At 48.3% G+C, this 27,487-nt stretch overlaps 5 protein-coding genes across 6 annotated transcripts; 2 read left to right on the top strand and 3 right to left on the bottom strand.

Moving 5' to 3' along the window:
• Positions 1-5,557: 5,557 nt before the first annotated feature.
• Positions 5,558-8,279, bottom strand: LOC124678329 (pentatricopeptide repeat-containing protein At1g03560, mitochondrial). Its single transcript, XM_047214230.1, has one exon. The coding sequence runs from the start codon at positions 8,277-8,279 to the stop codon at positions 6,330-6,332; it is 1,950 nt and encodes a 649-aa protein (XP_047070186.1). The 3' UTR covers positions 5,558-6,329.
• A 1,640-nt stretch (positions 8,280-9,919) lies between these two features.
• Positions 9,920-10,755, bottom strand: LOC124677551 (probable glutathione S-transferase GSTU6). Its single transcript, XM_047213534.1, has 2 exons — positions 10,380-10,755; positions 9,920-10,309 (listed from the first exon to the last, which is right to left on the bottom strand). Exons 1-2 carry the CDS (start codon positions 10,713-10,715, stop codon positions 9,950-9,952), a joined length of 696 nt encoding a protein of 231 aa, XP_047069490.1. The 5' UTR covers positions 10,716-10,755; the 3' UTR covers positions 9,920-9,949.
• Positions 10,756-12,793: 2,038 nt separating this feature from the next.
• Positions 12,794-14,009, bottom strand: LOC124677552. Of its 2 annotated transcripts, none has more exons than XM_047213536.1 (3): positions 13,729-14,009; positions 13,439-13,638; positions 12,794-13,297 (listed from the first exon to the last, which is right to left on the bottom strand). In XM_047213536.1, the coding sequence occupies exons 1-3, from the start codon at positions 13,826-13,828 to the stop codon at positions 13,136-13,138; spliced, it is 462 nt and encodes a 153-aa protein (XP_047069492.1). In that variant the 5' UTR covers positions 13,829-14,009; the 3' UTR covers positions 12,794-13,135. The 2 variants fall into 2 exon arrangements, with proteins under 2 accessions (XP_047069492.1, XP_047069491.1); XM_047213535.1 differs by having other exon boundaries at positions 13,439-13,642; positions 13,730-14,009.
• Positions 14,010-15,157: 1,148 nt separating this feature from the next.
• Positions 15,158-20,941, top strand: LOC124677553. The gene is made up of 2 exons (XM_047213537.1): positions 15,158-15,644; positions 20,892-20,941. The coding sequence occupies exon 1, from the start codon at positions 15,320-15,322 to the stop codon at positions 15,584-15,586; it is 267 nt and encodes an 88-aa protein (XP_047069493.1). The 5' UTR covers positions 15,158-15,319; the 3' UTR covers positions 15,587-15,644; positions 20,892-20,941.
• A 3,461-nt stretch (positions 20,942-24,402) lies between these two features.
• Positions 24,403-24,999, top strand: LOC124677815. The gene has a single exon (XM_047213770.1). The coding sequence runs from the start codon at positions 24,596-24,598 to the stop codon at positions 24,869-24,871; it is 276 nt and encodes a 91-aa protein (XP_047069726.1). The 5' UTR covers positions 24,403-24,595; the 3' UTR covers positions 24,872-24,999.
• Positions 25,000-27,487: the final 2,488 nt, after the last annotated feature.

The raw sequence follows: 27,487 nt of genomic DNA, 5'->3' as shown, positions 1-27,487 counted from the left end.
GCATCTTTTTGTGTTCTTTAAGGCCTTGTTTGGTTACTCGAATCCCGGCGGGTTTCTGGCCTTTTCCCAGGGAGATTTTTCCCCTAGTCCGGAGATCGGGAATAGAATCCCGGTGTTTTGCTCCTGTTTTAGTCTATTCCCGGCCGGGAATCTTTTCCCAGGGAATTTCAGGCCCAACAGCCAAACAAGCCCTAATTGATTTCTCAGTGTATGTTCAGTAGACGTTGGCTTCCATCCCTCTGCCACAGGGGCTGGTCATTTTTGCGACTGAGAAAGGCATGCAGTGTTGTTTTATGTTCTACTCGTAGAGATAGACTGGACAGCCGGTGTCTAGCGGACCAGCCACCGCTGGTGTGATACAAACACAACTCATGATTCTCTCTCTATGGAGGGAAGGTAGTCGATCTCATCGTTGGTGGTACAAACACATACTTTTCTACTGTTTTTTCCCCAGCCAAAGTCTCTAATATGATACAAGCTGTTGATTTTGCATACTAGGACTGTTATAAACGGATGAGTAAAATACATGATTGCATCATCAAACTTTACACCCTTAACCGCCTCCATTACCATACATATAGGAATACTTAATACTATACGGTAACTGAAGATGGCTCACGGCATAGTTGTGAGCATCCGCAACTCATGATTCTTTCTGATTTACTCCAGATTTCACCATAAAAACATAACTTCCTGCATCACACAATTTAAGACAAGAATTTGCATATCTTTGCAATAATTAGTAATTATTAGCAAGGCTAGAGAGATATTTTTATCAATTGCTTGACTTAATATGCGAATTTAAACATGGATAAAGATGGTTATTTTCATGGCCATCACATTGCTACACCAAGCTCAAAGAGCATGAGAAGTGGAGGTTGGCACGCATTCAATTCGCGAAGACAATCGACAATGTCATTGATTTGGAAGCGCCGTTGGCAACCTTGGCGGGCGCCCCATCGGCAACAAAAAGGCCAAGCTCATTGCGATTGAAGCGGCATCATTCGACATGGTCCAGGCATCGATCGATAAGTGCCTCTCCAATATCTCAGCAAACTTGCTCATCCACGGCGAGAAAAGTGATGAGAGGTAGAATGACTTGCTATTGAAGCAAGAACAGACCGTGATCGAGAATGAGAGTCTTAATGAAGAAAAGGAAGGGAGACTTCATGATCGTGATGGAGAATGAGAGTCTTAATGAAGAAAAGGAAGGGGGACTTCATGATCTTGACCGCTAACACTTCGGGAATGGACAAGGAGGTGAAGGCAGCACACATGTACTACGCGACATGATCTTGAAAGAAATTGCCGATCGAAGGACGAAGTCATCAGCAGCGGCAGCAACAACGATGGCATTGACCTTAGTAGTAGTGTCTGCGACAATGATAACAGCGGCGGCATCGACATCAGCGAGTATACCTGCGACGACATCACGTCTACGACTGCAACGATGACAACGACACCAACTTCGGTGCCAGGCGAGCATGCCGATGTCGTGGTTCTGGACGAGCCCGAGCCATCTAAACTACACCTTTTTGAATCGTGATGATCCTATTTTGAAATATATTTTTCGTTACAAAACTGTGTTTGGTGACGTGTTTGGAGGATGCGGCTAGGAATGGGCGAGCTCCAAATATGATACGACGGGACGTGGTCGTAAAATCAAGGACTCGATCCGATGCTTATGGCGAACGTGCTTGGAAGGGAGGCGGGTAAGTGGTGCTTCACGTATTCGGTGGAGATGCTGTTAAACCGGCCAATTAGTTATCCGACCGATTCTCACGATGAGAGCAGATCGGTACTGGTTGAGACGTGTCCGTTCCCGTGTCTGATACGTACAATCATAGCAGTGCCTGTTAAATAGTAGTACAAGCCTGGCAGCCTAGTTTTAGGTTTGTTTGATTCGCAAAAAGAAAAAGTTTCAGGTTTCATTGATTTCAATGGATCAAATCAAGAAGATGCGCGACGACTTTCATCTCGACGAGGGTCTCGTGCAGGAGATCCTCGTCCGGCTGCCGGCCAAATCCGTCCTGCGCTACCGCGCCGTCTGCAAGGAGTGGCTCCGCATCACCAAATGCCCGGCCTTCCTCGCCGAGCACGCGCGCCGCCGGCCGCTCGAGGTGCTCCTGTACACCCGAACGACCGCCGCCGTAACAGACGGCAACGGCCGGCAGGCGCTGGCCCTGGATGCCGTCGCCGTCTCCGGTGGGCCGCGCCGCCCTGTCGCGCGCCACCCCTTGATGGCCGAACCCCGGACCTACAGAAGTACACAGTACTGCCCCCTGCTGGCCTCGTGCCACGGCCTCCTCCTGCTCGGCGTCGGCGGCGTCGAGCCTGAGCAGTACCTCATCTGCAACCCTACGACGCGTCAGTGGAGCGACCTCCCGCGGCCGAGCGGCTACGCTGGACGGGAGGAGCACAGGGAGTCCGGCTTCTACTTCCACGAGCCCTCCGGCGAGCACCGGGTCCTGTACTATGTCAGCGAGAGGCGTAGTACTACCGCGTACTACTGCGTGCTGTCGGCCGGCGCCGACGTGCCACGGAGGCTGGGCGTGCAAGCCACGCCCATAGAGCACACCGTCGCCGTCGCCTCTCACGGCGGCCATGAATTCGGAAGCTTGCACAACCTGATGACGCCGGCTGTTCTTCACGGGCACTTGCACTGGCTGCAGCACATGGAGGCCGGGCTCTCCGGCCAGATGGTGGCCTTCGACACCGTGGCCGAGACGTTCCGGCGGATGCCTCCTCCGCCCGTCACCTGGAAGAAGAACTCGAACCTGCTCGCCGCGAACGGGTCGCTTATGGCGTGTGAGCCGGGCCATCTCTTCGTCGACCTCTGGGCGCTCGACGGCTACGCTGGCGCCGCCGCCACGGGAAAGGAGAGGTGGGAGCGGCGGCACCGCATCGAGGTGCCGTGGAAAGCCTACAGACTGGTACTCACGGCAGGTGACGACGAAGGGCATGTTGTCGTCGGCACGAAACACGGCGTGCTGGCCTACAACGTGAGGAGCGGTGCGGTCAGACTGCTCACCGGCGTCGACGCTTCAGGAGGCGGCCAAGCTGTAGATCCATCGCGCCATGTGTTGAGGGAGAGCCTAGTGCGGCACGACTTCTTCGAGAGGCGGCCGCATCCTGGCTTGCCGTTCTTCAGCTTCTGTACATGAGGTGATTCCCATGCGCTTGCCACTCAAATCAGACGAAAATGCTGATGCTTTGAGCAGTTGGACTTGCAGAGTAGCTCGCAAGAAAATACCTTACGCTATACTGTACAGAGAGCACGGGAAATTAGCTTTGCCAAAGTGCTAGATTTGTCAAAAATACCTTACGCTATACTGTACAGAGAGCACGGGAATTAGCTTTGCCAAAGTGCTAGATTTGTCAAAAATACCTTACGCTATACTTTTTTTTGAAAAACTGGGTGAGCTTTATTAATTAGGCAACATTGTTATTACAATCACGCAGGAGCGGACCCAACACGCAGGGAGGGACAGCCCCATGCAACACACCACACTCACGCTTGCCTAATTGTGCTAACTCATGAGCCACTCTATTACTCACCCTAGCTACCTTGTCCACTCGGAACTCCAGAAGCATATTCAGCAAACCCCTGGCCTCCTGGAAGAGGCTCCAATGCGCCGATCGATCTTCATCCGTCGAGGAGAGGACGGCCACAACCCTAGCACAGTCGGTTTCAAGAACTCCCCGCTGCTGTGGATGAGCTGCCAAGTAGCGGATACCCTCGAGGCAGGCCAGCACTTCAGCCTCCTCCGCACTAGCGCAGCATGCCAAGGTCTTCCATGCCGAGTATAGAACATCGCCCTTCTCATCACGCACCACGATCCCCATACCTCCAGTAGCATCAGAGGCCGACCACCCAGCGTCTGTGTTAACTTTAATCCAGCCCGTCTCGGGTGCTGCCCAATAAGAAGGTTCTTCAGTCGTCATTGTGGGGCCTGGGATGTGTGAAGGAAACATCGCGGCCTTCCCTTTCCTATCCGGCTCTGAAGCATCTGCATGCAATGATGAAACGTAGCTCTGGAGGTACGGAGTTGAGGCAGCTATAGAGGCCTTACCATCACCGTGGATGACATTGTTCCGATGGTGCCAAATTCGCCAGAACAGGAAGAGGATTTTAACCCGCATATCCTTCGAGGCACCATCCAGCATAAGAAGGAACCAATTGCTGCCCGTATATCTGAATTCAGTCTCGGGCGGTAGTGACCAGACCGTCCGCATGCCGTCACGAAGCGCGCGGGCTAGCGTGCAGCGGACCATGCAATGATGCGCGTCTTCGTCTTCAACACCACAGACAGCACACATTGGTAGGACACGGGGTATGCGCCGATGCAGACTCGAGGTTACTGCCAGGGAGTCAGTCGCCAGTCGCCACGCAAAGATGCGAATTTTCTGTGGCACAGGCGTCTTCCAAACCAGGTTCCAAATCCCACGCTCCCCATTTGGTTCCGAGCTGCTCTGACCCCTGCTCAACGCAAGCGATTTTGGGTGCATGCCTAAGCGGTACGCGCTGCGGACAGAGAACACACCAGTGGGTTCAGGGAGCCAGGCCACAAAATCCTCCGTCCTCCGTCGTGGTAACTTGATCTGCAGAATAGCATCTGCATCGCGTTGGAAGCAGTATCGCCGAATAACATCTTCATCCCATGTCTGCGTCACCGGATCGATCAGCTGGGAGACCCATTTCAGTCTGCACCTTCGTCTCATTCCTGACAGCTTCATGTTATCTGCCCGGGGCAACCAATTGTCTCTCCAGATTTTCACCATAGTACCTGAGCCAATACGCCAGATAGCACCCTGCTTCAAGAGTTCCAGCCCATGCACCACGCCCTTCCAAGTAGCTGACACATCCTGGATGAAAGCAGTGTCAAGAAGGTGGCCTGAAGGATAGTATTTCGCCTTTAGAAGTCGAGCGCAAGGACTGTCAGGGAATTGTAGCAACCGCCAAGACTGCCGGGCTAGGAGAGCCTGGTTGTAAACTCGAAAATCTCGAAAACCCATGCCACCATTTAGCTTGGGCTGTACCTTACGCTATACTGTACAGAGAGCATGCCTGAAGTTTAAGCAATAAAATATGTTTCTATATTCATCATGTTTGTATGCCATACTTGTTTGGTGCCTACTTATTTTCCCATTTCTTGGGTGAAAGATGTGCATTGGTTCATCTAGAGATGATTTATGGTATATGTAGTGGCTACATGTAGAAAGAATACAAAACAAAATGCAGATGCAAAGCATTTTAATCTATGATGAACAGGTTTAACATAATTCACTGTAATGGCTCACTGGTACATCTAGAAAAAAATTACAGTTCCTGTAATGGCTACATGGTAACTTGGAGATATGAACTTAAGCACCAATTTGGCACCATCTTTCTTTTAACCACTAACACCATCCACTATGTTGAGCCGGTTCATATAAAATATGGCAGACTTTGCAATCCCTATCATTTAGCTGCAATGTTGGAACCGCTTTTTACACTTTCCCCACGATTAATAAAAAAGATTGAATGTACTTACTTTTGGTGACTAGAGCAATCTCACTGTACCGTTTCTCCATGCCATGTTGGCAAACCTCGCATGTATGGATTCCTCTGAACCGAAGCAACAATGCGATTTTCTCTTTGACACCCATGAATCAACTTGCTAATATGTGTTGAACTGGTTCGATGAAGCCAGTGAATCAGGTTTTCACCACATAGTGGATATCTAAGTAATATACCAAAGTTGCTGATCACTACTGAGAATCTGCTCTAAGAGGTCAGTTGACTGGGGTTTCCCAGGGGTATATAGCATCTGGAGCCGGACAATTTTTTACTGATAATAGACACATGCAATGTATATATGTTGTTTGGTGGTCTACTCATAGAGATGGAGACCGGAGAGTGGACAGCCAGTGTCCAGCACTCCAGCAGACCAGCACCACCGGTCACCGCTTGTGTGATACACCGTTGCTTAGGGATCATGTTTTTCAGTCTAGAGATATACTCTCGCTTTCTCTTTTCTTTGAAGAGAATGCATTCAATCTCATGAATCACCATCATTGGTGCTATGATACAAGCATTTCTCAGTAGTTCATGGGACTTGTGTACCAAGTAATTTTATTTCCTTTCGGTTGTTCAAAACTGGCAAGTTTTAAGCTCCCTGCCTCCTGAAAACTGCCAACAAATTCCCCTTGGCTAGGGGAGGCTTTCCAGAACATAGTCCAGGACGTGGTCAATGTATCCCATGACTTGTCTTCTCACATTCAGTAAATCTTCGGTACATCTTGATGACTCCATGTCTTCAAAACTTTGAGAAAAAACCATCTGCGGCTCATACAAACAGCGTCTGAAATTTCACTCTTCTCTTGATGCTGCCAGATCGTTCATACCCAATGCCTATCTTACTGTGCACCAGTTTGACAGCCAGATCGGTATTCCCTGCTTTCCTGAGCGCATTGATCATCATCGTTCGGACCCTCCCAGGTATCTCACGGCCCTTTGATACGATGCCATCAGCCAATTTGCAGGCCTGCTTGAATCTGCCAGCCTTGCACAGCGCATTGATCATATCTTCATGGGCAGTCTCAGGAATCACCCCCATAGGAGCCAGTTCATCCAGTATCCTGCACGCCCGGCTGAATTTGCCGGAAAGACATAGCCCATTGGCAAGGGCCCTGAAGGCAGCAGCTGTGGGGGTGATCCCCTTGTCGATCATCGCGTCCCAGAATTTCAGCGCCTCTTCGTTCTTGTGTTCCTTGAACAAACCATCAATTAGTATGGTATACGTGTAAACGGTCTGATCGCAGCCATCAGCTTCCATCCTCTTGTACAAGGCACAGGCATCATCCGTTCTTCCTGCTTTAGCTAACCCGTCAATCAGAACATTGTAGCAATGTGAGTCAGGCACAAAACCTTTGACTCTCATCTCCTCGAAGAGCTCCTGTGCTTCGTCGACCATTCCGGCTTTCCCGAAGCCATCAATCAGGCTTGTATAGAAGATGGCGTTCACTGCAACACCTTTCTCTACGCAATTCCTAAAACATAGAAGTGCGTCGTCCAGCCTCCCAAACCGGCACAAGCAGTTAACAATCACTCCATATGTGACGGTATCAAGCTCAAGCCCGCTAGCCTTCATCCTCTCAAAGAGCGACATTGCCTCGGTCTCCCTACCAAATTTACCCAACGAATCAATGAGTGCGGTATACATGGCTGCTTTTGCTGGGCACCCACGCTTGAGCATTCTCTCGAACACGGCCATCCCCTCAAACGGCTTCCCGTCCTTACAAAGGGCGCCGATCACCAGCACATAGGCATGCTGCGGAATGTCCTTCCCCATCCCCCTCTCTTCCATCTCTTGGAACAATGCCACGCACTGCGAAAACGTGCCCTCGCTGTGATGGCACTGCATCAGCGTGAGGTATGTTACCTTGTCCGGCGAGAGCTCCCCCGCCCGTTCCCTCATGTGATCGAGCCGCGCCATCGCATCCTGCGCCCTCCCTCCGCGGCAGTACCCCTTGATGAGAATGTTGTAGGAGACAACGTCGGGACGGACTCGGTCCTCCATCGACATTGCGTCGAACACGTTGATGGCGGTGTCAAGGAGGCCCGCGTTGACGAGGCCGTCGAGGAGGCAGTTGTAGGTCAGCCTGGACGGCTCGACGCCGGCAGCGCGCATGGCGCTCCACGCCCAGAGCAGGTCGTCGGCGAGGCCGAGAGCCGCGAGGCTGCGGATGAGCGACGCGGACGACGCCGGCGCGAGGTGCTGTAGCGCGGCGTCCCCGCGGGCGCGCAGCTCCGCGACGAGCTGCCGCGCGTGGCCGGCGGCGTCCGGGGTGGCCTCTCTGGACTGCGCGAAGGAGTGGAGGAGGGAGACGTAGCAGGCGAGGAGGTGGTCGGGGTGGGCGGCGAGGTTGGTGCCGTTTGGGAGGGAGCGGAAGAAGTGGAGCGACGGGAGCGGGTGCGGGAGCAGCTGCGGGGAGCGGAGCGCGGCGGCGACGAAGGCGGGGGAGAGGCGGAGGAGGAACGTGCTGCAGAAGGCGCGGAGGTCGGCGGCGAGCGTGGCGGGTGGAGCGCGGAGGACGAGGGAGACGACGCGCGGGAGCCAGGGAGACGGAGTGGGCGGCGCGGCCGAGGCGGCGGTGTACGGGCTTGGGTCCGCCAGGTCGGTGTATGGCTCGATCCACTCCGGCGGCGGGAGCGGCTGGTGGTGGCCGCCGTAGGGTGCTCCGGTGGCGGACGGCGAGGGTCGCCGCCCGCGCGGGATGGTGCAGAACCTACGCATTGCACGGGACAGGAATTCGACGAAAGGCTCGTGTGTGTGTGTGTGTGTGTGTGTGTTCTGAAGGCTGCTTTTCATCTCGTGTCGAATTCACATAGGGAGGGTCGCAAAGTGAAAATTTAGGTCTGTCCCCAATCCAGCGGTTCAACTTATAGGACTCTTTGATTCATAGAATTGGCAAAGGAATTATGTAAAATTTGGATTATATGAAAAAAATTCCCATACAAGTTATTTGATTCATAGGAATATACCCTGTAGAAACTATTTCTATAAGAATTTTGTAGTGCAAATCATAGGAAATAAACATTTGCTCATACATCTTAGAAAAATTCCGTTGCTACAATCAAAGACACACCATATTCCTATAGGATTTAACTTGGCATGATATTTCAATCCTACACCTTTTCTATTCCTACACTCTCCATATTCCTTTGAATCAAAGGAGCCCATAGTGATTGGGTTGTTCCTCGAGACGTATTCGCGGTCCAGATTTGGGCTGCGAGGTTTTTTGGGGAGAAATCCCAATGCTTGTGCGCCAAAGAGTCTATGTCTGAGGGTGTTGTGATCCTCTCGGGGGCGTCGCTATGCTACCTACCCCATATGAGAGCCCCGGGTGAAAACCTTAACCGTTTCGATGTCGGGGAACGACGACATGTGGTGTCGTCACCCTCTTGGGGTGTCCTCGTGGAGCTTGGGTCCCTTTCGGTACCGTTGTGCTTGCATCGGCGGACATGTTCGGATACTTTCTCGGTGCACTTCGGCTCCGTTGTGTGTGTGTGTGGGGGGGGGGGGGGGGGGGGGGTCTCTTGGTGGCCTCCTATCCCGGCGATAGCTTGGGGGGCTCGGGGCGACAAAGTCCGGGGGTTTCACAAGGAGGCGTAGTTACTCCTTTAGCTGGTTGTCTTAGGTGTGTTGAGGAGGGTTAGCCTTTTGGTCCGGTTTTTATCTTTCATCTTTGATTCGCTTTGTGCAGTCCCTTCATCACGGTAATACCGGTTTGATTGTGTGGGTTTATTTATAAAGCGTAGCGAATTTCGGAAGGAGCTTATTCTTCATGAAGCATTTTGAGAACGGAGCTCTAGCTCAATGGCAAGGCAAGCAAGTGCGCAGCCAGTCCACCCGGATATGAATCCCCATCTCGTGATAATTTAGTAGGGAGGGGCAAATTTTAAACCGGGTTATCATCTTAGCGTGGGAAGGGTCTCATCCTACCTAACAACGTATAGCCAAGGGAGGGATCGTTCCCCTGTTAGTGAACGTTTTTTTTGTTCAGAAAGCATTTTGCTAGCTCATCTTAGAGCATTCATGTGCTATCATTTTCAGGAGCTAAACCTTATTAGGCTTGTGTTGGGATAAATTTTGGCTTCAATTATTTTTAAGGAATTGCTAAGTTTCAGCTAGTTGAGACGTATGTCTCAGTCACGTGCTTCATGGTTGGATTTTATTTCTACTTGAAGATTCGTGTTTGCTGTTGTTTATATTTTGTTTAGGCCCGCATCATGTTATTTAAATAGGACATAAGCTATGTTTCAGTCGACTGAGACTTAGACACACCCTTATTTTCATCCCTCAACGTTGAGACCTCTCTGTAAGATATGCATACCCTTTTTATTGATCTTCTTACCCAAGAGGGGAAAGGAAACAATGGAATGTCCAAACTGCTCCGAGCGCTCCTAATCGAGGAACGTCTGCAAAAACTCGAGCACCTTGTCAACATCTTCAGGCAGGACACCCTTGACGGCATCCGCCATCTTGAACCGCTCGGCCCACGCGGCCAGCTCCGGCGTCCTCGCCGCGTCCATGAGCTTGACGCCAATCATGGTCTCGATCACCAGGAACCACCCTAGGTAGCTGCCGAGCACAACGTCGACGAACCCGATACCGTCGCCGCCGAAGAAGGGCTTCCCCGCGGCGACGGAGCAGTCCCTGAACGCGCCTTCGAACGTCTCCATAGCCGAGATGGCTCGCGCCGCCGCCTCCATCTTCTCCTCGGTCTTGCGCGCGAACAGGATAGTGAACCACGAGGACCCAATCTGCAGTACATGCATTGAGCACACACGATGGGCAGAACAAATTAAGAGAGCGCGAAATGGTGATACGGACCTTGTCGTCGACGAAGGCGGCCCAGAACCGGGCGGTGGCGCGCTGGAGCGGGTCGGCCGGGAGGACGCTCGGGCCGGTGCCGGACCAGGCCTCGTCGATGTACTGCACTATCACCTGCGACTCCGGGATGGCCTTGCCGTTGTGGAGGAGGACGGGTACCTTCTTGTGGACGGGGTTGGAGGTGAGGAGGAGCTCGCCCTTGTTGTGGAGGTCCTCCTCCACGTACTCGTAGCAGATGCCCTTCAGGTTCAGCACGATCTGCACCCTGTTCACGAACGGGCTGTCCCACACGCCCAACAGCTTCACCTTCTCTCCTTCTCCGCCTCCCCCAGCCATTGACAAAGCTTGGCTCAAGGATTGGAGCTTTTGAGTCCTTGGGACGTGCTAGCTAGCAAGGCTAGGGATGTGGCCTGTGGTATTTTGGATGCTCAAGCCTTGAAGGCACCTATAAACGAGTGAAGCGCTGGAGTAGGGTCCTTGTTTAATTGAGAGGTTTTTGTTTTTGTTTGGTGATCTGCAGGTAGATGAATTATTTGGATCGTGTGAATCAAGCAAGTAGTGGATGTGCCAGCTACCTAGCAGCATGATATCGCACATCGTGTCTCGCACTATCTTGAAAAACAAGAAGAAAAGTGCCCGGTATGTAGGTGCCGTACTACATACATCGCTTAGCATGCATGGAGCCTGGAGAATTCGGCCGACAGCTAAATCATGTGGAAAAATGCGAATATTTGTCAACAATTTCTGTGATGGATTGATGTGCATGTGCCCTCGAAAGAGATTCGCTCACCACTGGGTTGGGAAAAGAGACCATTTATTTTGCCATAACACTGTGTGTGACTGTGTAGAAGTTTTACTTCACCGGGTAGATCTTGTCCGAATTAAATGGAAGGCTTGAAATTAGCCTCGTTTTAAATTAGCGAAATCATCAATCTGCTAGGAGTTACAACTTACAAACCTGCAGTTGGGATGCTAGCTTTACAAATCCATTTACCTCCGTCTGTCACTGGAGCAGCGGTCACGCACTTCAAAGACGTTTGGCGCACCAGAGTGCCGCCTAAGACCAAATTTTTTCTGTGGCAACTCATCAGGGGCGCCTTCCCTCGAGTGACAACATCGTTAAAAGGCGGGGGGCCTTCTAACAGCCTTTGCTCCTTATGTGGGGAGCCGGAAGATTGCAATCACATCTTCTTTGCTTGCTCTTCGGCAAGGTTGGTGTGGGCTGGGTTAAGGGACGTTCTCCAGTGTGAGGGTCTGGGGAGTTCCTAGCCATCACCCACGGGCTTTCGGATTCCTTCTGTAGTATAGTTTGGTTTACGTTTGCGACGCAATGTTGGGCACTTTGGCTCACAGCGTAACAAACTAACTATTGAAGGAAAGATTTTGAGCAATCGAGTTGATGTCTTCTTCCACATATCACTTCATATGCAGAGCTGGAGGATTCTGGTCAGAGCGAAGGACCGACCGTTGGTGGACGAGGCGCGGGGCGCGGTTAGTGGACTCCACGCCAGTATCAGGGAGATGGATGCAACATAGATCTCTTTTGTCGCCGACTTAGGGCGTCCCTTTGCATGCTTGTATTCCTAAGACCTCTTATGTGGCGATGTACTTTGTGTGTGTGATCCCTGGGATCGAACCCTATTTGTATGACTTGTTGGTGATGGGGCTTTATTTATAAAGTCGGGCTGATGCCTTATTCTAAAGATCACGAAGGGTAAGGGATAGAAGCAAAACTAAATGAAGCACTAGACTAAAGGAGATTGCTTGATCCAGGTGAAGGAGCACCGTCTTCTGTGTTGCACGTAGGCATCGTCGAAGCTGTCTTCACCAAAAAAAAAAAAGAAACTCCACCGCACCAACACCGCCACCCACGACGATGTACATCGGACATGCAACCTAGCAACACTCGAGAATCCAAAGGAGGGGGATTCAAATGAAGCCTCCGAGAAGGGAAACAACCCCCATGAGCACCGGCGTCGCCGGTAGAGTCCGGAGGCATCCTCCGACAAAGGAGGGATGGGGGACGGCGGCTTGACTTCATTTTTTTGGGATTTTGTGTGCACCATTGGAGAAGATCAGGTGGTAGATGGGGGGGGGGAGCGGGGGATCGAGCGCAGGGATATCTTTCTCACGTTCACGCGCGAGGTGGGTCCTTAGGTTTACACTTTTCCAACTATCTATTTTTTCTTATTCCAGCAACAATCAATTTTTGGGATGTTTGATTCTGCATAATCTGACCAGCACCAAAGCACTAACCAAGGCTTTTTTTTTTTTTTTTTGAAACGGGAGCTTAGCCCCGGCCTCTAGACTCTACACTACCGAGGGCATGTTTGATTGGTTGCTACCGGTTTTGCCTCTCTCACATTGGAAGTACCATGCAGTGCCATCTAAGCAAAAAGGATGACGTGTCAATCAAATTAAGGAAGCAGGATTACTCTAGTTCTAATGAACCAGAAGAAAATGTATCCATAGCTCATGAGTGCAATCCACCAGTAGGCAATGAGCCATGTACTATATCATGCACGTGTTACAGAGCCAAAAACTACTAGATGCTAATCATGCGCGGCAATGCAAATCGCGTATATAGCTGTCTCGCATAGATGATTAATTAGATGAACCTGTCATCGCATTGTCCCCGATGCAACCTCGATCATCTAGTAGTATTTTTTTTCCTGTTGCGGGAGGCTGGGGGTTTATATATGTGTGGATGAAGTGCCGGAAAGAGCAGCAAGATTGAACCGAGATGGTGGGCGGAGTTATACGGCGGGGTCATCCCACTGCAGGACAGCGGAGCCGATGTTCTGCTCCTGCTTGAGCTTGTCCTTGAGGAACCAGTCGCACACGCGGCCGGCGTTGAGGTCCTCGATCGGCATCCCCTCCTGCTCCGAGATCACCCTCAGCAGATTCAACGACGATATCTGGGGAATCATATGAGTACATACGTACTTGTCATTTATCAAGGAGGATTGAAATCGCAGCAAACGTGGCATGTGTAATGATCGGAAAAACATGTTGAGCTTCAGCTTGACGACTGCCTGCATGCATGCTTACAGACTTACAGTGAGTCGGCAGAGGAAGCGCTCGTGGGTGCTGAGGCCGGACATCTCCACTAGTCCGGCCTCCTCCAGGCTAAGGAAGGTCCTCTTCTCCGGCTTGCCGCCGCCGCCGCCACTCTGCTGCTTCTCTTCTTGGCATCTCCTCCTGACCACCAGCCGCGACGCCGCTCCCAATTTCCTGTGCCCCACTTCCGTTATAGCTGCAGGAGTGCGTTAATTACTACTTGCAGGCTTGCAGCGATGAAACTATAAGCTGATGATATTGTGGCGAGCAGTGGATCAACCTAGGGTGCGGGTGCAGGGGAAAGCTCGTGCGAGCGAAGGCCTGGACAGAAGGAGCGCCGCCGGCCGCTGGGCGCAGGGCTTGCACGCGGTGAGCATGCCCTGCTGCATAGCTCGCGGAAATTCAGGCGAGCCGGACACGGAAGAGATGATGATCCGGTTGTGTTTCGTGCGAGCGGATAACGTTCGGTTTGGCACGTCCTCGACGGAAAGGGCTTGATCCGTAACGCAAGGCTAGCAGGCAACTACTTCTTCCACACTTTTTTGGGCTGTCAATTCCTTACCAGCAGGCCACTGGGCGGCCCTGAAGAGAAGACGTAAGCCAGGATTCAGGCCCATATAAGCTGCCGCTGCTGCGCCGCTTTGGCATCTGCACCTGATCTTCCTTGGCACTAGAGATGAAAACGAAAAAAAAACGGAAGTGAGTGGTGCCATATTTGTTTTCATACTTTTTATGGTACGGAAAAAATACGAAGAAAGATGTTGTCAGAAACACATACGAACCGAATATGGTGTGAACATTGAGTGATGAAGATATTGGCCGAAACAAAGAGAAACCTTGAATCATGAAAAAAGAATCTTTAACATTCAACACAAAGTTCTTCCCTAATTCTAGCGTGGTTCTCGATTTCTATGTAATGGAGAAGGTCAAACCTTGGGACTTTCCTCGAATGTATAAAGGGACTACGTACATGGTCATTAATTTGTTTTTGGAGCAACTCGACTTTTTATATAGCAAGAGAAAAAATGAACAATGTACATTTTATGGTGGAACATGTTGGAAAACACCTAAAGACACACGGAACCGAAAAAACTAGTCTGGCTCGGCTGGGATAGATGGGGTGACTATAGCATAGGCCCTTTCCCTCTGAAGGATATCATCCTTTGCGATCGAAGCCACCTTGATGTAAGTTAGGCGTTGGTCGGTGAAGACCCGTCTATTTTGTTTCTACCAGCCATTGGTCGCCAATTTTGGAAATAGCCGCTTTTGAACTTCGGCTTGACTAGGTCATGTGATGGGCTTATGCAGGATTAGGCCATGCACATCAACCCTAAAAAGAAAATTTTATATTAGCTGGAAATTTCCAAATGGAAATTCAGTTTCCGCGACCGTTATGCTGGAAAACGTTGTTTCGTTTTTGTTTTCATTTCCACCAAAAAGTCCCATTTTCCTTTTGCAAAATTCCATTTCCGCTTCCATATTTTCGTCCTATTTTCATTTTTTCGCGGAAAAGTCAGAATTATCCCCCTCCACTTTCATTCCTACGTTGCACGATCCCTTGTCAGTTTGCTGACTCCCATCTTATCTCGCCCACATGAGCTAGTTGCAACAGACAAAAATCGCGCTAGTACACAAGACGACACAAGCTAGGAGGAAAGCGATGGAGAGGAGAGCACCCGGTTTACTGGAAAACCAACGTCCCCGCCCCACTGTTTTCCCCCATCCTCCCGTATATATTGCCCAGCCTGCTCCCATTCTCCTCCCACCAACACATCTACACAAGCATCATCACTTCAACTCAGTTACTACCACTACTACTATCCAATCATCTACAGCGATCAGACTTCACAGGGCAGTCTCCACATCAACGCAGCAAGAACATGGCGGCTGCAGCGAAGGCGTCGTGGACGGTGGCGATGAGCGTCGGCGCTGTGGAGGCGCTCAAGGACCAGGCCGGCCTCTGCCGCTGGAACTACGCGCTCAGGTCCATCCACCGGGCCGCCAAGGCCAACGTCCGCGCCGGCGTCTCTCAGGGAAAGAAGCAGCTTCATGCCTCCGCGGCGGCGGCGGCGGAGAAGCGGCGAGCTGAGAAGGCCGAGGAGGGCCTGAGGACCGTCATGTATCTCAGCTGCTGGGGTCTGTACTAAGTTAGGTGCTCGGCTGTTCCTTGCAGGAACTACGGGCCGCTTTGCCTCCTCATTGTAAACTAGATTTAGATGTGCGCCTTGGCGCACGATCCCGTAAAACTCATACCAAAGTTCATTTTGTATAACAATTGTGATAAAAGTAGCAGCCAATATGACAGTATATTCTTAGGTTTTACCTGAAGTAAATAAAAATCTTCATAACTCCTAAATCTCATACTCCCTCCGTTTCAAAAAAAGAAACATGTTTATATACCTTGGCATCTAAATAAAGTTGAGCAGCTTTAAAAAAAAGAAGTACTACTATTAGTCATTGGAATCAATAAATTTTATTCTTAGATGTCGTTGAAACATCTTAGAATCTCCTGGATCTAAGACTACATAAGACAAACAAAAAAGTCAAAGACAAAAGGAACTCACAGTAAATAACTGAAAATAGTCAGAGACACAAGGGAGCACGCCAAACTCTCTAGAGCTGCCAGAATAGCTCCTAACACTATAAACCAAGAACACATGCCACCTTTTAAATTATTTCTAAATTACGTTTAAGATATTATATTAATAGATATGTGAACTTCCATAACCACAGTAAAGACCTACTCCCTCCGTTCTGATTTACAGTGTTGTTAATAGCACACATAAGTTACTCCTATGCCTCCAATCGTATTCTAGTCCCGGTAGCCTAGCATCTTGTTAACCTTCAGTTGTTTTTAGCTAATCAAATTACCATAGAACTATGCAAGCTACTCTCATTTGGTTTCAAAAAAAAAGTTACTGTCATTAGATTCCATGCTCCAATGGCAGCAATCAGAAGCCATGAAATATAGCATTATTACAAACGGAAGTTACCAAGGACTACTCTAATTCTCTGTAGCAGCTTATCACATGATAATCATGTGAAGAAATCCCAGAGTTAACTTTAAAAAAATTACAGCATAACTTCCATAGTTCCATTCCATATCATTGACAATTAACACCTCTTGGTCCAACATTCCATCTCCAGGGATTAAACCCTGCCTATTTCAGCAGGGGTCACTCAATCAAAGATACCTTAAGACCAACGTGAAAGATGGAGGGGATTTTTAAGCAGCATAAACAAAAAGCAGCAGCAGTGTGCGGATCAAATTTACACATAAAAGAGCTCGCAATGTACAACTGGGCCTACTGCAATAGTGGGTGAAACCTGAAACTGCAGAAGTTGTTATCACCTAACCCTGCACGTCAGGACAGCAGGGGAGCACTTGGGGTTGGTAATGGCCCTGCGGTGCATGCTGTTTCCTGTCAGCCCGCGGAGAACTTTGCTAAAATATGTTTCTGTGATAATTTGTAGGACAAGCGAGGATTAGGATAGAAGCATGAATGAGCTAGAGAACAGTAAACCTACATAAATGTGATCACAGGTTCATAACCAGTATATCATCTCTTAGAAGCAGAGGTAAGGTATGTTGCAAATTTTTCGAAAGACAGAAATTCCACCTTCAATATGCATTTCTCAAATCCTAAATAGTTCTAGAAAGTTGTCTTACATTCACTAAATACAGCAACGAAGTAAATTTACATATGACATAATTTGACAAAGCCAACTGTGTAGGTAGGTATCAGTACTTCATAGCAGAAATGAAAAACAGTAGTCTTGCACATAATGAGGTAACACCACTTGGGTGGAAGCTAGAAAGCTGACACCCGACTAAAAGGCAAAATAGTCTGAATAAAACAACATGATTTACCAAAGAGCTGATGGACAAACTGAAAGCTAAATACATCAAGTGCTTCCTTAGGGACAGTGGACACACTGTTAGATAAATTCCGTCATTGCCTACACTCCATATTCATGGTGATAAAAAGCAAAAAAAACAACTCTGATGACAAATTTCATCTAGCTGCAAAAAAAGCACTTTGTAATTCCAAAGGGAAATTAAGAAATGGACAATCAGATAAAAGCAAAGCTAACCTATTCAAAGTTATACGGATTCTAAAGTAGGATAGCTGATCTCCCCATGCCATTTTAGGGATATATTCAGATCATAGTAATTCAGCATCACAAGGACTCTTTCATTTTTGTTAGGTTCAGTCTTAGTCTTTTGAGAAAAATGTCATTCCTACCTGTAAGCTCATTGTAAATCTTCCAACACAATAATGCTTGCTGAAAGAAAAGAAAAAGACCTCATAGAAATGAGGAAGATACCCAGTGGTACTTAGTTATGCCACCAATTTTTTTTTTGGTCCAAACAAAAGACCATGTATAGATTCGTTGACGAAACAAAAGGCCCAACATAGATTCAGATGTTGCGTAATGCCCTAAAGTTCAAACGATCAGGCGGAATCATATGTCTATGAATTTCAAAAGATAATTAAGATTAGCAAATATTTATATGAATACAAATTGATCAAATTGGTGTTTCCATCGAAATCACATGTCAATCAAAACCATTAACCACTCAAGAAGAAATCATTAACTACAAACAAATCGACTAAGATAAAATAGATTGTTATTCCAACGCACGTGAGTACCTAAAGGGTTAAGAGACACTATACCTGTTACTGATTCATTTCCTCTTCTTCTTGGCATCTTCCTGAGATTTGTTCGACAGTGGCCTGTGCCTATGATTATTTACATGAGATTTGAATCAGCATAGGGACTTGACAATATCTGCATAAGAGATTTTCTGTACAAATGAAGAGATTACTATACATACAAACTTATTCAATGTTGAAGCCATCAATTTTTATGTCAGAGTGCGATAGTAGATAATGTTCACAAGAACATTTCTCGGAAATTTTAGGTGGCTTTCCACATTAAGAAAATGTTCATCCCTACTCCATAATATTCAGGCTTCAAGCTATATATTATTCATCCATAGGTAAATCATTAATAGGAAATGATAGGAAAAAGCATATGCTTCTTGAACAGATGCTGAGTTGAGGAAATATATACAATTATATAAGGAGCAGAAGGTTTCATAGTTTATTCTGCCTATATCCCCTGAGCCTGGTGGTAAAGGGTGAATGATGGTGGGAGAAAACAGAAATCTTGACCTTGCGAGAAAATTAATCCTTGTTGTTACAACTTACAAACCATATATCATCATTCAAGTTAAAAAGTGAGACCAGCATTACCTTCATGAGTAAATGGATTCACTATGAGGGGCCAAAATGTTTCCATGGCTGGAAACACATTCTTTGTCTCTGAAAAGAGGCACAAATCAAGAAACTGGTAACACAAATGTTCAGATGCGATATATACGACACTTTGAACAACCCATGCTAAAGTTTATTCATCAATTACCAGTTTACCACACCCGGAAGAAGTTCATTAAGTTCTAAAGTTCATCCATTGAAGCTAGTTCTTGGTACATTGTTGCTATAAGAAGCATAAGCATCGATGTAGTTTCTAACTAAAAAATCTTGTGTTAGCTCTAGTTGTAATCGAAGTCATCAAAGTTGTGTAGGAGCAAATCATGAAATACCTGCAAGTACATCTAGCCGGAGAAGCCATGGTCCTAAATGGCGAGACAACGTAATCCTTATCAGCGAGGTGGTAACCCTGCGATAAATTAGTTGTGCCCTGTAAATCGGAAGATTTTGTTTTTTCAGTCAATACCTGCAGACAAAGGAGAGATATTTATAAAAGTATAGCAAGACAACAAAAATTATTAATTGCTTGAATTCTCTGTTGCAAAAAGGCATTCAATATCAAAATAATTGAGTCACTAAAATCATTACAACTATCGAACAGACTGTGTGGAGTATATGAGACTTGCAACGTATTCTAGTGAAGTATATTGTTGTGACAAAAGAGAGAAACTGATGAGTTGGGAGCCCCATGCGATAAAACTGACTCGCATCCAACAATGAAAAAATGAAACAATCATCTCATTAGCCAAATCAATCACTATCCATAGTTCCACAAACCATAAAAGCAGACCGTGTTGATATAAACTCAAGAATCTAACATGCATAAGATTCTATAGCCATAATATTAGCGTACTTCCGTAGAGCATCTTTAACAATATGACCAAAAGGCATCTCCCTGCTCGATCCTACACCAGTCACCATAAAACTTGAAAGCTACAGAAAAGCACACATATAACTGAGTTAGTTCGCATCATATCTGAGCTCAAGATTGCAAGGCAGAAGAAGTGACTTTTATTTTAATGAAGTGAACACGGCAAATAAGGAGGACACTACACAGATATATGCATGAACTTGTAAACCAAATAAGTCAGTTTCTTCACATGGGGATAGTTTATAAGATCAGCCAAATCACATACCGATGAATGACCACTTGTGGCAAGTAGCGCTTGAGTCCAGGAACTTGGATCGACCCGCAGCCAATTTCGCCCAGCTATTCACACACAACATCAAACCTCTCACAGTTTCATCATCAACCTGAGTAAATCAAAATAAAAAGGGGGGAGTGGGCTTGGCAGAGCCCCCTTCTTCTCTATGGGAAGAGAAACTGAAATAGGAAGGAACAAGAAAGAAGAGCTCACCTGATGAGATAGAACGAACAGCAACTCCAACGAGCAGCGCCATCTTGGCAGGCCATGCGAAAATCCGGCTCCTTCTCCTCTCGTTGAACCCGGGCCACCCGTCCTCCTTCCTCCTAGGCATCCAGCCGCCGGCGAAAGAAAGAGGAACAACACGGGAGAGGGGGGATTTGTTGGGGGCTGGTGGGGGAGAAGAGGAGGAGGCGACGACCCATTGCTGCAGGCATCGTCCGCCATGGTTGACCTCAATCCCGACGGGCTCCATCCTCCATGGTCGCGGGAGGTCCTTGTGACGCCGTGCCGGGGCTCTCTCGCCTGGCCCCTGGCGAAGGTCGCCCGCGCCGCCCTGCCGCGCTGGCCCTTGTGGAGGTCGCCCGACTGGCCGCGCCGCCCCTTGCTCGCGCCGCCGGCCCCTGCCGGAGGTCGGCCACGCCGCCAGTCGCCCGCGCCAGGTGTCCGGCCGCCGCCCCTCCGGCGCTGCTCCCCGCCAACGGTCGCCGCCCTCCATCTCCCGGCCGCCCGTCCCCGGCGGCGGGATGGGGGGCGCGAGGGGAGAGGAAGGGGAGGAGACGGGCAGAGGAGTGGAGGCGGCGGGGAGTAGGGAGTGCGGGGAGGACCGAGCGGCCTCTGCACGCGCGACGGGAGAGTCTGGGCCGAGCGGGCTTCACAGGACCCGTGGATAAAATGCGGGTCTGCGGGAGGGCCTCAGCGCCCTGGACGAACGGCCGGCCGAGATCGCGCCACATCAGCTCGATCGGACGGCCCAAAATCCAAACGCCTGTGAGAGCCCCATGGGGGTGCAGCAATCATACCGTGAGATATCTGTTACACGGTCGATGATGATGAAAACTTCCGTCACCAACGAGTATATTCCATTTGCGTCGGATTTTACGAATTTGGGTGCTCTGAATCTGATAGTACTCCGTCCGTTCTATTAATAGATGTCGGAAGGTCGTCTAAATTCGAATGTATCTATGCACTAAAAGATGTCTAGATACGTTTGAAATTAGATAAACTTTTGACATCTAAAAATAGACAAATGTATTACTACTTAATCCAACGGTAAGTCACCTAGTGTACTAACCTCTAATCCCTAAGTTACATACTATCTTGGATTCTTGGCTAAAGTCAAACCTATAGTTGATCCATCCATACTGGGTAAAAAATCAAAAAAGTACTTGAAGACGACTTTGAATGGGAGGAGGAGGCACGTCGAGAGAACAATGTCGAAGGACCCCGTAACTTCAGGAGAAGGGGTCCTATCTTTTGATTAGGAAAGCGGCCGTGGAATCCTGTCCTAAAGTACCAGTTCTCACACAAAGATATACTTTCGTATCTAGAAAATTAGTGAAGCGGGGAAGGGAAGTTTCTTTAGACCGTTGATTCACAACTTATTATTTTTAACTAAGGTACATACTTTTAAGTTTGATTATAAAAAACAACACACACATATAAACATGTGTCCTCTATACGCAAAAAAAAATCCGTATTTTCTAGGGAGCTGGAAATCAGATTTTTAGAGCCAACAAGTTGTAGGGACTATGAGTATCTAGGTTCCACCCTATATTCTCGCTTCCCGGGCCAAAATATTTGAACCTGGCTTAGCGCGTTTCAAATATTCTGATCCAAGTAAGATAATTGAGAGATATGTTGCAAGATTTTTCTTTCCAGATATCTGGCAAGCACACGCATTATACTACACATGGCGAGTTCATATTACTTTTCCCTATATTTTAACAATTTCTTCCATCAACTTTTGACAACACTTAACTGGTTTTGCTAAATAAGGCTTAGTTAACTCCTCTACCATCAGATCAGTGCGTTGGGGTCCACCTTATGTTATCTTCCATCTAGTTCTTCTTCTTGGCAACACAAAGAACAAGTGAGAGAGGGAAAGGGAGAAGAGGAAGATGGAAGGATGGAGTGCGAGTCGGCGACAACAACGACGCGACATGCAGCCGCATCAAAGATGACGAGGTGTAGTGCGAGGCAAAGCAGCCGGCCACCACGAAGGCGATGGAGGCGATCAATAAAGTTAGGGTGGGAGTGGTGGGATGTGCCAGCCGTAGACAGCAAGCGACCCCACGCAGGATTAGATCATCTCTCACAACTATCGCAAACTTTACGTAAAACTGAATATTAAAAGTTTGCGGGATCTACATCTATTCTTGTGGTGCCAGAGAACTAAACTTATTAATGTCCCAACATCAAACAATACAAAAATAATTCAAATTCAATGATAGTTCAAATTGAAATGATTAAATAAATAAACAATGGTCTCGAATGCAAAGAATGGTTTAAATCACACATGAATAAAAGTGAAAACAAATGAAAAAATTGGGAGGCTATCCCAAATAACTTGGACTTATGCTGAATGAGATTATTATTAAATTGGGTATGCGAAACACGGTCTTCAATCTAAGGATACATCTCAAGAAAAGTTTGGATCCGGTCCAGGTTCCCACGAGGTTTGACATGGCTACCAACATTATCCAAATCCCTCTCATTGTTTATGATCATTTAGAATCACAGATGTCGTCATGATATCGATGTGAGAATTTTTTTCGTATAAACGAGTAGGGTCTCGAACAATAGTAAATCAAGTTTGCAACACGCCAAAAGCTCACAATATCCCTTTAGCGTACTTCTTGACATTGCTTTTTAACTTGAGGATGCCCTTTTAAATTGTATCGTTTGGAGTAGTAGTTTTTGCACTAGTACGAGCTACCTCTGCGGCGGTGGTGGCAATTAAGTACCAAAGCCAAGCCGGGGAAGAGATGAGGTCATGAGGACATTCATGAACCTCTGATGAGGTCCTAGCCAAGCAGTTGTTAAATAGAGGTGCTCCTAATGAGATATTTGTTAAGACTCGGTGCTGTATAGAAATGCATCAAGATGTTTATAGATATTAAAATAGACATCAACAAAAAAAAATGTGGTTCTCAATTTTCTTAGTGCCAAAAACAATGTAGTTCAATGAGATATCTTGTAAAAAAGAACATAAATATTATGAAAAGCAGAGTTAATTTACCACCATTGCATAGCTAATGACCAGAAATCAACTTGTATTGTATAACCATGAACTTTAATTTTACACGAATACGATTAATGTTTTTAGATGTAGTAAAAACTAGTTAAAATTATTTTTTATTCACGGAAGATCAATTTATAACTTCTGAATAATAATCTACAAATAAGTAAAAAATGTTAGTATAAATTAAATATATAACAACCATTAATACACTAGTAAAGAATATGGCTAAGGCTCTCCAAGTATAACCTCAAATCTTGTATTGAGTATGGAAACGACAAAAAATACATATTTTCAAACTTTCTAACAAAATAACCCTATTTCAAAAAACAACAATCACGTTTTATGACACATATCAACGCGACCGTTTGTGACCCGCACCCGAGCAGGATAAACCCAAGCAAATCAGGTCGTAGGCAGAAATCACTGGATCCACGTAGACAACAACAACAGACGGAGAAACAGTTGTCGCCAGCGGCCAGAGGGGCAGCGCGTGACTCACCAGACTGTATCCTCCATCCCCTTCGCTCGACACGGACAAAGTGATGCCGGCCAGAACTGGCATCACCATGCTCACCACCAATAGTCTTGAGACCTATCCCGTTGGGATTTTCTAACACGGGGCAATCGGAGATCCGCTTCCGTGGTAGCGTGTGGACTTTGCCCGATGGTGTGGGAGTTGTTGCTCGGAGGATGGGGACGCCCCGGTCGCCCACGGGAAGGCGACGGGAGCGAGCCCATCTCCGAGAGGGTAGCTCCAGGACCAAGAGTACTCATCCAAGGTGAGCTAAGTAGCGAAGGAGATGCGTATCTAGTACCATGAATGAAATTGAAATTTATAATCACCATGTTTTTTTTTGTAAAACAAATTTTAGCTATGTTGATTGATGGGGTGGATCAAAGATTTAATATACTTATTAGGATAAGAGGGCTCGTCGTTATTTGGTCGCTATGACTATGTATAAATAAATTTACTTTTAATGATGAAAAATCTTCTCTTATGCAAATCATCTACCGGTGCACTAGTTTAGATGTTTTGTGTGCATCTTACCTATGCCTAGCCTAGTTGTAGTGTCTAAAGTTTTAGAATAAGAAAACATCCTTTATCATAAAAAAAAGTAAGTTATGTTGATTGAATCTTGAAACACGTTCTCTACACGTCACTCCCACCTTATCTCTGCCGGCATGGTCCGGCCGCGACGGACAAAACCGCCCCATCCGACGCAAATAAACAAGGCGATAGCGAGAGGTACGGCTTAAACAAGCAAAGTGTATCTGAAAGCACCCGGTTTCCTGGAAAACCAGTGCCTGCGGCCACCAGTTTTGCTCACCTCCGTTATATATAACCCAGCATACTCCCACCCTTCATTCCAACAGCACAAGCATCCACTCAGTTCTTTCACTACTCTGCAAGTCCAACACTACACACGCACACAACGATCACAAATCAGTTTCCACTCTCGACCAACCCAGCAAGAAGAAGGAGAAGAGATGGCCGGTGCAGCGAAGGCGTCTTGGATAGTGGCGATGAGCGTCGGCGCCGTGGAGGCGCTCAAGGACCAGGCCGGACTCTGCCGCTGGAACTACGCGCTCAGGTCCATCCACCGGGCCGCCAAGGCCAAGGCCAGCGCCCGCGCCGCCGTCTCCCAGGGCAAGAAGCAGCTTCCCATCTCGGCGGCGGCGGCGGCGGCAGAGAAGCGGCGAGCGGAGAAGGCCGAAGAAGGGTTGAGGACGGTGATGTACCTCAGCTGCTGGGGACCCAACTAGTAGTAGCTACGACTGCTAGGTACCAGTGTTTTGCTGCAGCAATGGCCTGGCCTGAGGCTTGGCTGGTTGTCCCCCATTGTAATCTACCACCTCGACGATGATGATGAAACTTTCAGTCACTTAGCTGAGTTTGCCATTTCCTTGTCCATTTGCTTTGAACTGGTTCCAAGTGCGTAGTTCCCGTGGCTCAATCTGTTTGTGTAAAAGATCATTGACATGCTTTGACAGCACGGCTGTCCGCTGAAGAGATGATCTGTCGAATTATTTTCAATCATGCCCGGCAGTCAGGCGTTCAATTCGTTTGCTAGACCACATTAATTAGTCCACAAACGCTGATCCGTCACCAGGTTCAATTCCTTTGCTAGACCCGGAACATATATCCGACGTAACCAGAAGTTTTTTCTTTAGTTGCTTAGAGCATCTTCAGCCATTGGGCTCCCAGGCCGAAATCCGGCGCTATTTAGCGCCGAATAGATTTACTTTTTGGTTTAGGGAGGCCCATTTTCCCAGCGGCGAGCTCAAGGTGGATGAAATTTTTTGATGAATTCAAACAAAACTAGGCGAAACTCGTTCAAATATAAGCGAAATTTAAAGATATTTAACCTATATATGCGAGTTCGTACATATATTTAAATTCGGCCAGATGGAAACTTAAACTACAACTAATAGCGGCCTTCTACATGCCGAAATGGCGGTAGAAGGCCGTGTAGTCGCCGCTGCCGTCGTCGTCGCTCGAGTTGCCGGCGTCCTCGGGCGGCGGCGCCTTGTACCAGCGGATCGAACCCTGGCCAGGGTCGCCGGCGCGTGGCGGCGTCGGCCGGTAGAGGTCGTCGTCGCTGCTCTCCTCGAGCTTGATCAGCTCGACGGGCTTGGGCGGGACGCTCCCAGCGGCAGCAGGTGCGGCGGCGCGGACGGCGCGTCGACGCGGGGCAGCCAGGTCCAGCAGCCGACCCTGCTGCTCCTCCTCCTGTCGCTCCCAGTCCCGCCTGGACCATTCCAGCGTGGCGTAGATGTGGAGCGTGTTGTCGGCGGGGACCAGGTCGGTGAGCGACCTGGCGATCGCCTCCGGGCGCCGCGGTGTCCGCGGCGCGCTTGGCCTCCTTCTCGGCCAGCTGGTTCGCGGTGGCGGCGGCGGCCTCCTTCTTCGACAGCTCTTGCGCCCGCGCGAGGGAGAGGAAGGCTCGCGGATGACGAGGGCGTCGCTGCTGCGCCCTCTGGTCGGCGGTGGCGACGCCGGCTCCTTCTTGACGAAGACCGGCGTTGACGGCGGAGGCGCCGATCCCCCGGACCTTGACGCGGACTGATGTCTACGGGTGCTTCTATTCTTGTAGACAGTGCTGGGCCTCCAAGAGCAGAGGTTTGTAGAACAGCAGCAAGTTTCCCTTAAGTGGATCACCCAAGGTTTATCGAACTCAGGGAGGAAGAGGACAAAGATATCCCTCTCAAGCAACCCTGCAATCACGATACAGGAAGTCTCTTGTGTCCCCAACACACCTAATACACTTGTCAGATGTATATGTGCACTAGTTCGGCGAATAGATAGTGAAATACAAGTAGTATGGATGTATATGAGTGGTAATAGCAATCTGAATAAAATATGGCAGCGAGTAAACATGCAACAGAACGGAGTTTCGATGCTTAGAAACAAGGCCTAGGGATCATACTTTCACTAGTGGACACTCTCAACATTGCAATCATAAAGGAATATAAATAAGCACTTCACTATGCTATTCTGAATTACTCTGTGGCAAGATAACGAACACTAATTCATCATGTAGGCAAACCTTAAAGATGTATTCCCAAGTACTAATGAACACCCCACGCTGTCACTTTGAGCATTCATAGGAGGTACTAACACACCACAATTTCATAGAGACATTCAACTCAAATCATAACTCAGTGAATAAGTATTCTGTGAAATATAGCCTAAGAGACCCACACGGTGCACACACTGTCACCTTTACACACGTGGGACAAGGAGTCTCTGGAGATTACATAAGTAAAATCCACTTGAATAGCATAACGACATCTAGATTACAAGCTCATCATATGGATCACAATCATGTAAGGCAGATCATGAGATCATTGTATTGAAGTACATAGGAGAGAGATTAACCACATAGCTACCGGTACATCCCTTAGCCTCGATGGAGAACTACTCCCTCCTCATGGGAGACAAGCAGCGGTGATGAAGATGGCGGTGGTGTTGATGGAGAAGCCTTCCGGGGCACTTCCCCGTCCCGGCGGCGTGCCGGAACGAGACTCCCGTCCCCCGCATCTTGGCTTCGCGATGGCGGCGGCTCCGGAAGGTTTCTCGTACCGTGGCTTTTTCGTATCGAAGATTTAGGCCGTGGACCTTTAAATAGGCGAAGAGGCGGAGTCGGAAGGGTTACGGGGCGCCACACAACAGGGGGCGCGCCCCCTTGGGCCGCGCCACCCCGTTGTCCGGTGGCCCCCGTGGCCCTCTCGTAATAACCCGGTAACATAGGAACAACGAAGGGTAGATTTAGAAATGGGATGTGCATTTCATCGCAAAACGGGGAAATTTTCGCGCCTTATTGCAACTAAACCTAAGAGGGATCGAGGTTCTCTCTCATTTTGCACTTAGGGTTAGGC

This window comes from Lolium rigidum, chromosome 7, assembly GCF_022539505.1.
Source record: "Lolium rigidum isolate FL_2022 chromosome 7, APGP_CSIRO_Lrig_0.1, whole genome shotgun sequence".
NCBI lineage: Eukaryota > Viridiplantae > Streptophyta > Magnoliopsida > Poales > Poaceae > Lolium > Lolium rigidum.
This window is presented reverse-complemented; position numbering and strand designations above follow the sequence as displayed.

Bases quoted from the DNA above. Each gene is read 5' to 3' on its own strand.
- LOC124678329 (XM_047214230.1), bottom strand. From the start codon at position 8,279: ATGCGTAGGTTCTGCACCATCCCGCGCGGGCGGCGACCCTCGCCGTCC.
- LOC124677551 (XM_047213534.1), bottom strand. From the start codon at position 10,715: ATGGCTGGGGGAGGCGGAGAAGGAGAGAAGGTGAAGCTGTTGGGCGTG. The intron at 10,310-10,379 runs GTCCGTATCACC...CATGTACTGCAG, and splicing joins CCGCCTTCGTCGACGACAAG to ATTGGGTCCTCGTGGTTCAC.
- LOC124677552 (XM_047213535.1), bottom strand. From the start codon at position 13,828: ATGCAGCAGGGCATGCTCACCGCGTGCAAGCCCTGCGCCCAGCGGCCG. The intron at 13,643-13,729 runs CGCACCCTAGGT...AATTAACGCACT, and splicing joins CACGAGCTTTCCCCTGCACC to CCTGCAGCTATAACGGAAGT. The intron at 13,298-13,438 runs GTAAGTCTGTAA...ATGATTCCCCAG, and splicing joins GCTTCCTCTGCCGACTCACT to ATATCGTCGTTGAATCTGCT.
- LOC124677553 (XM_047213537.1), top strand. From the start codon at position 15,320: ATGGCGGCTGCAGCGAAGGCGTCGTGGACGGTGGCGATGAGCGTCGGC.
- LOC124677815 (XM_047213770.1), top strand. From the start codon at position 24,596: ATGGCCGGTGCAGCGAAGGCGTCTTGGATAGTGGCGATGAGCGTCGGC.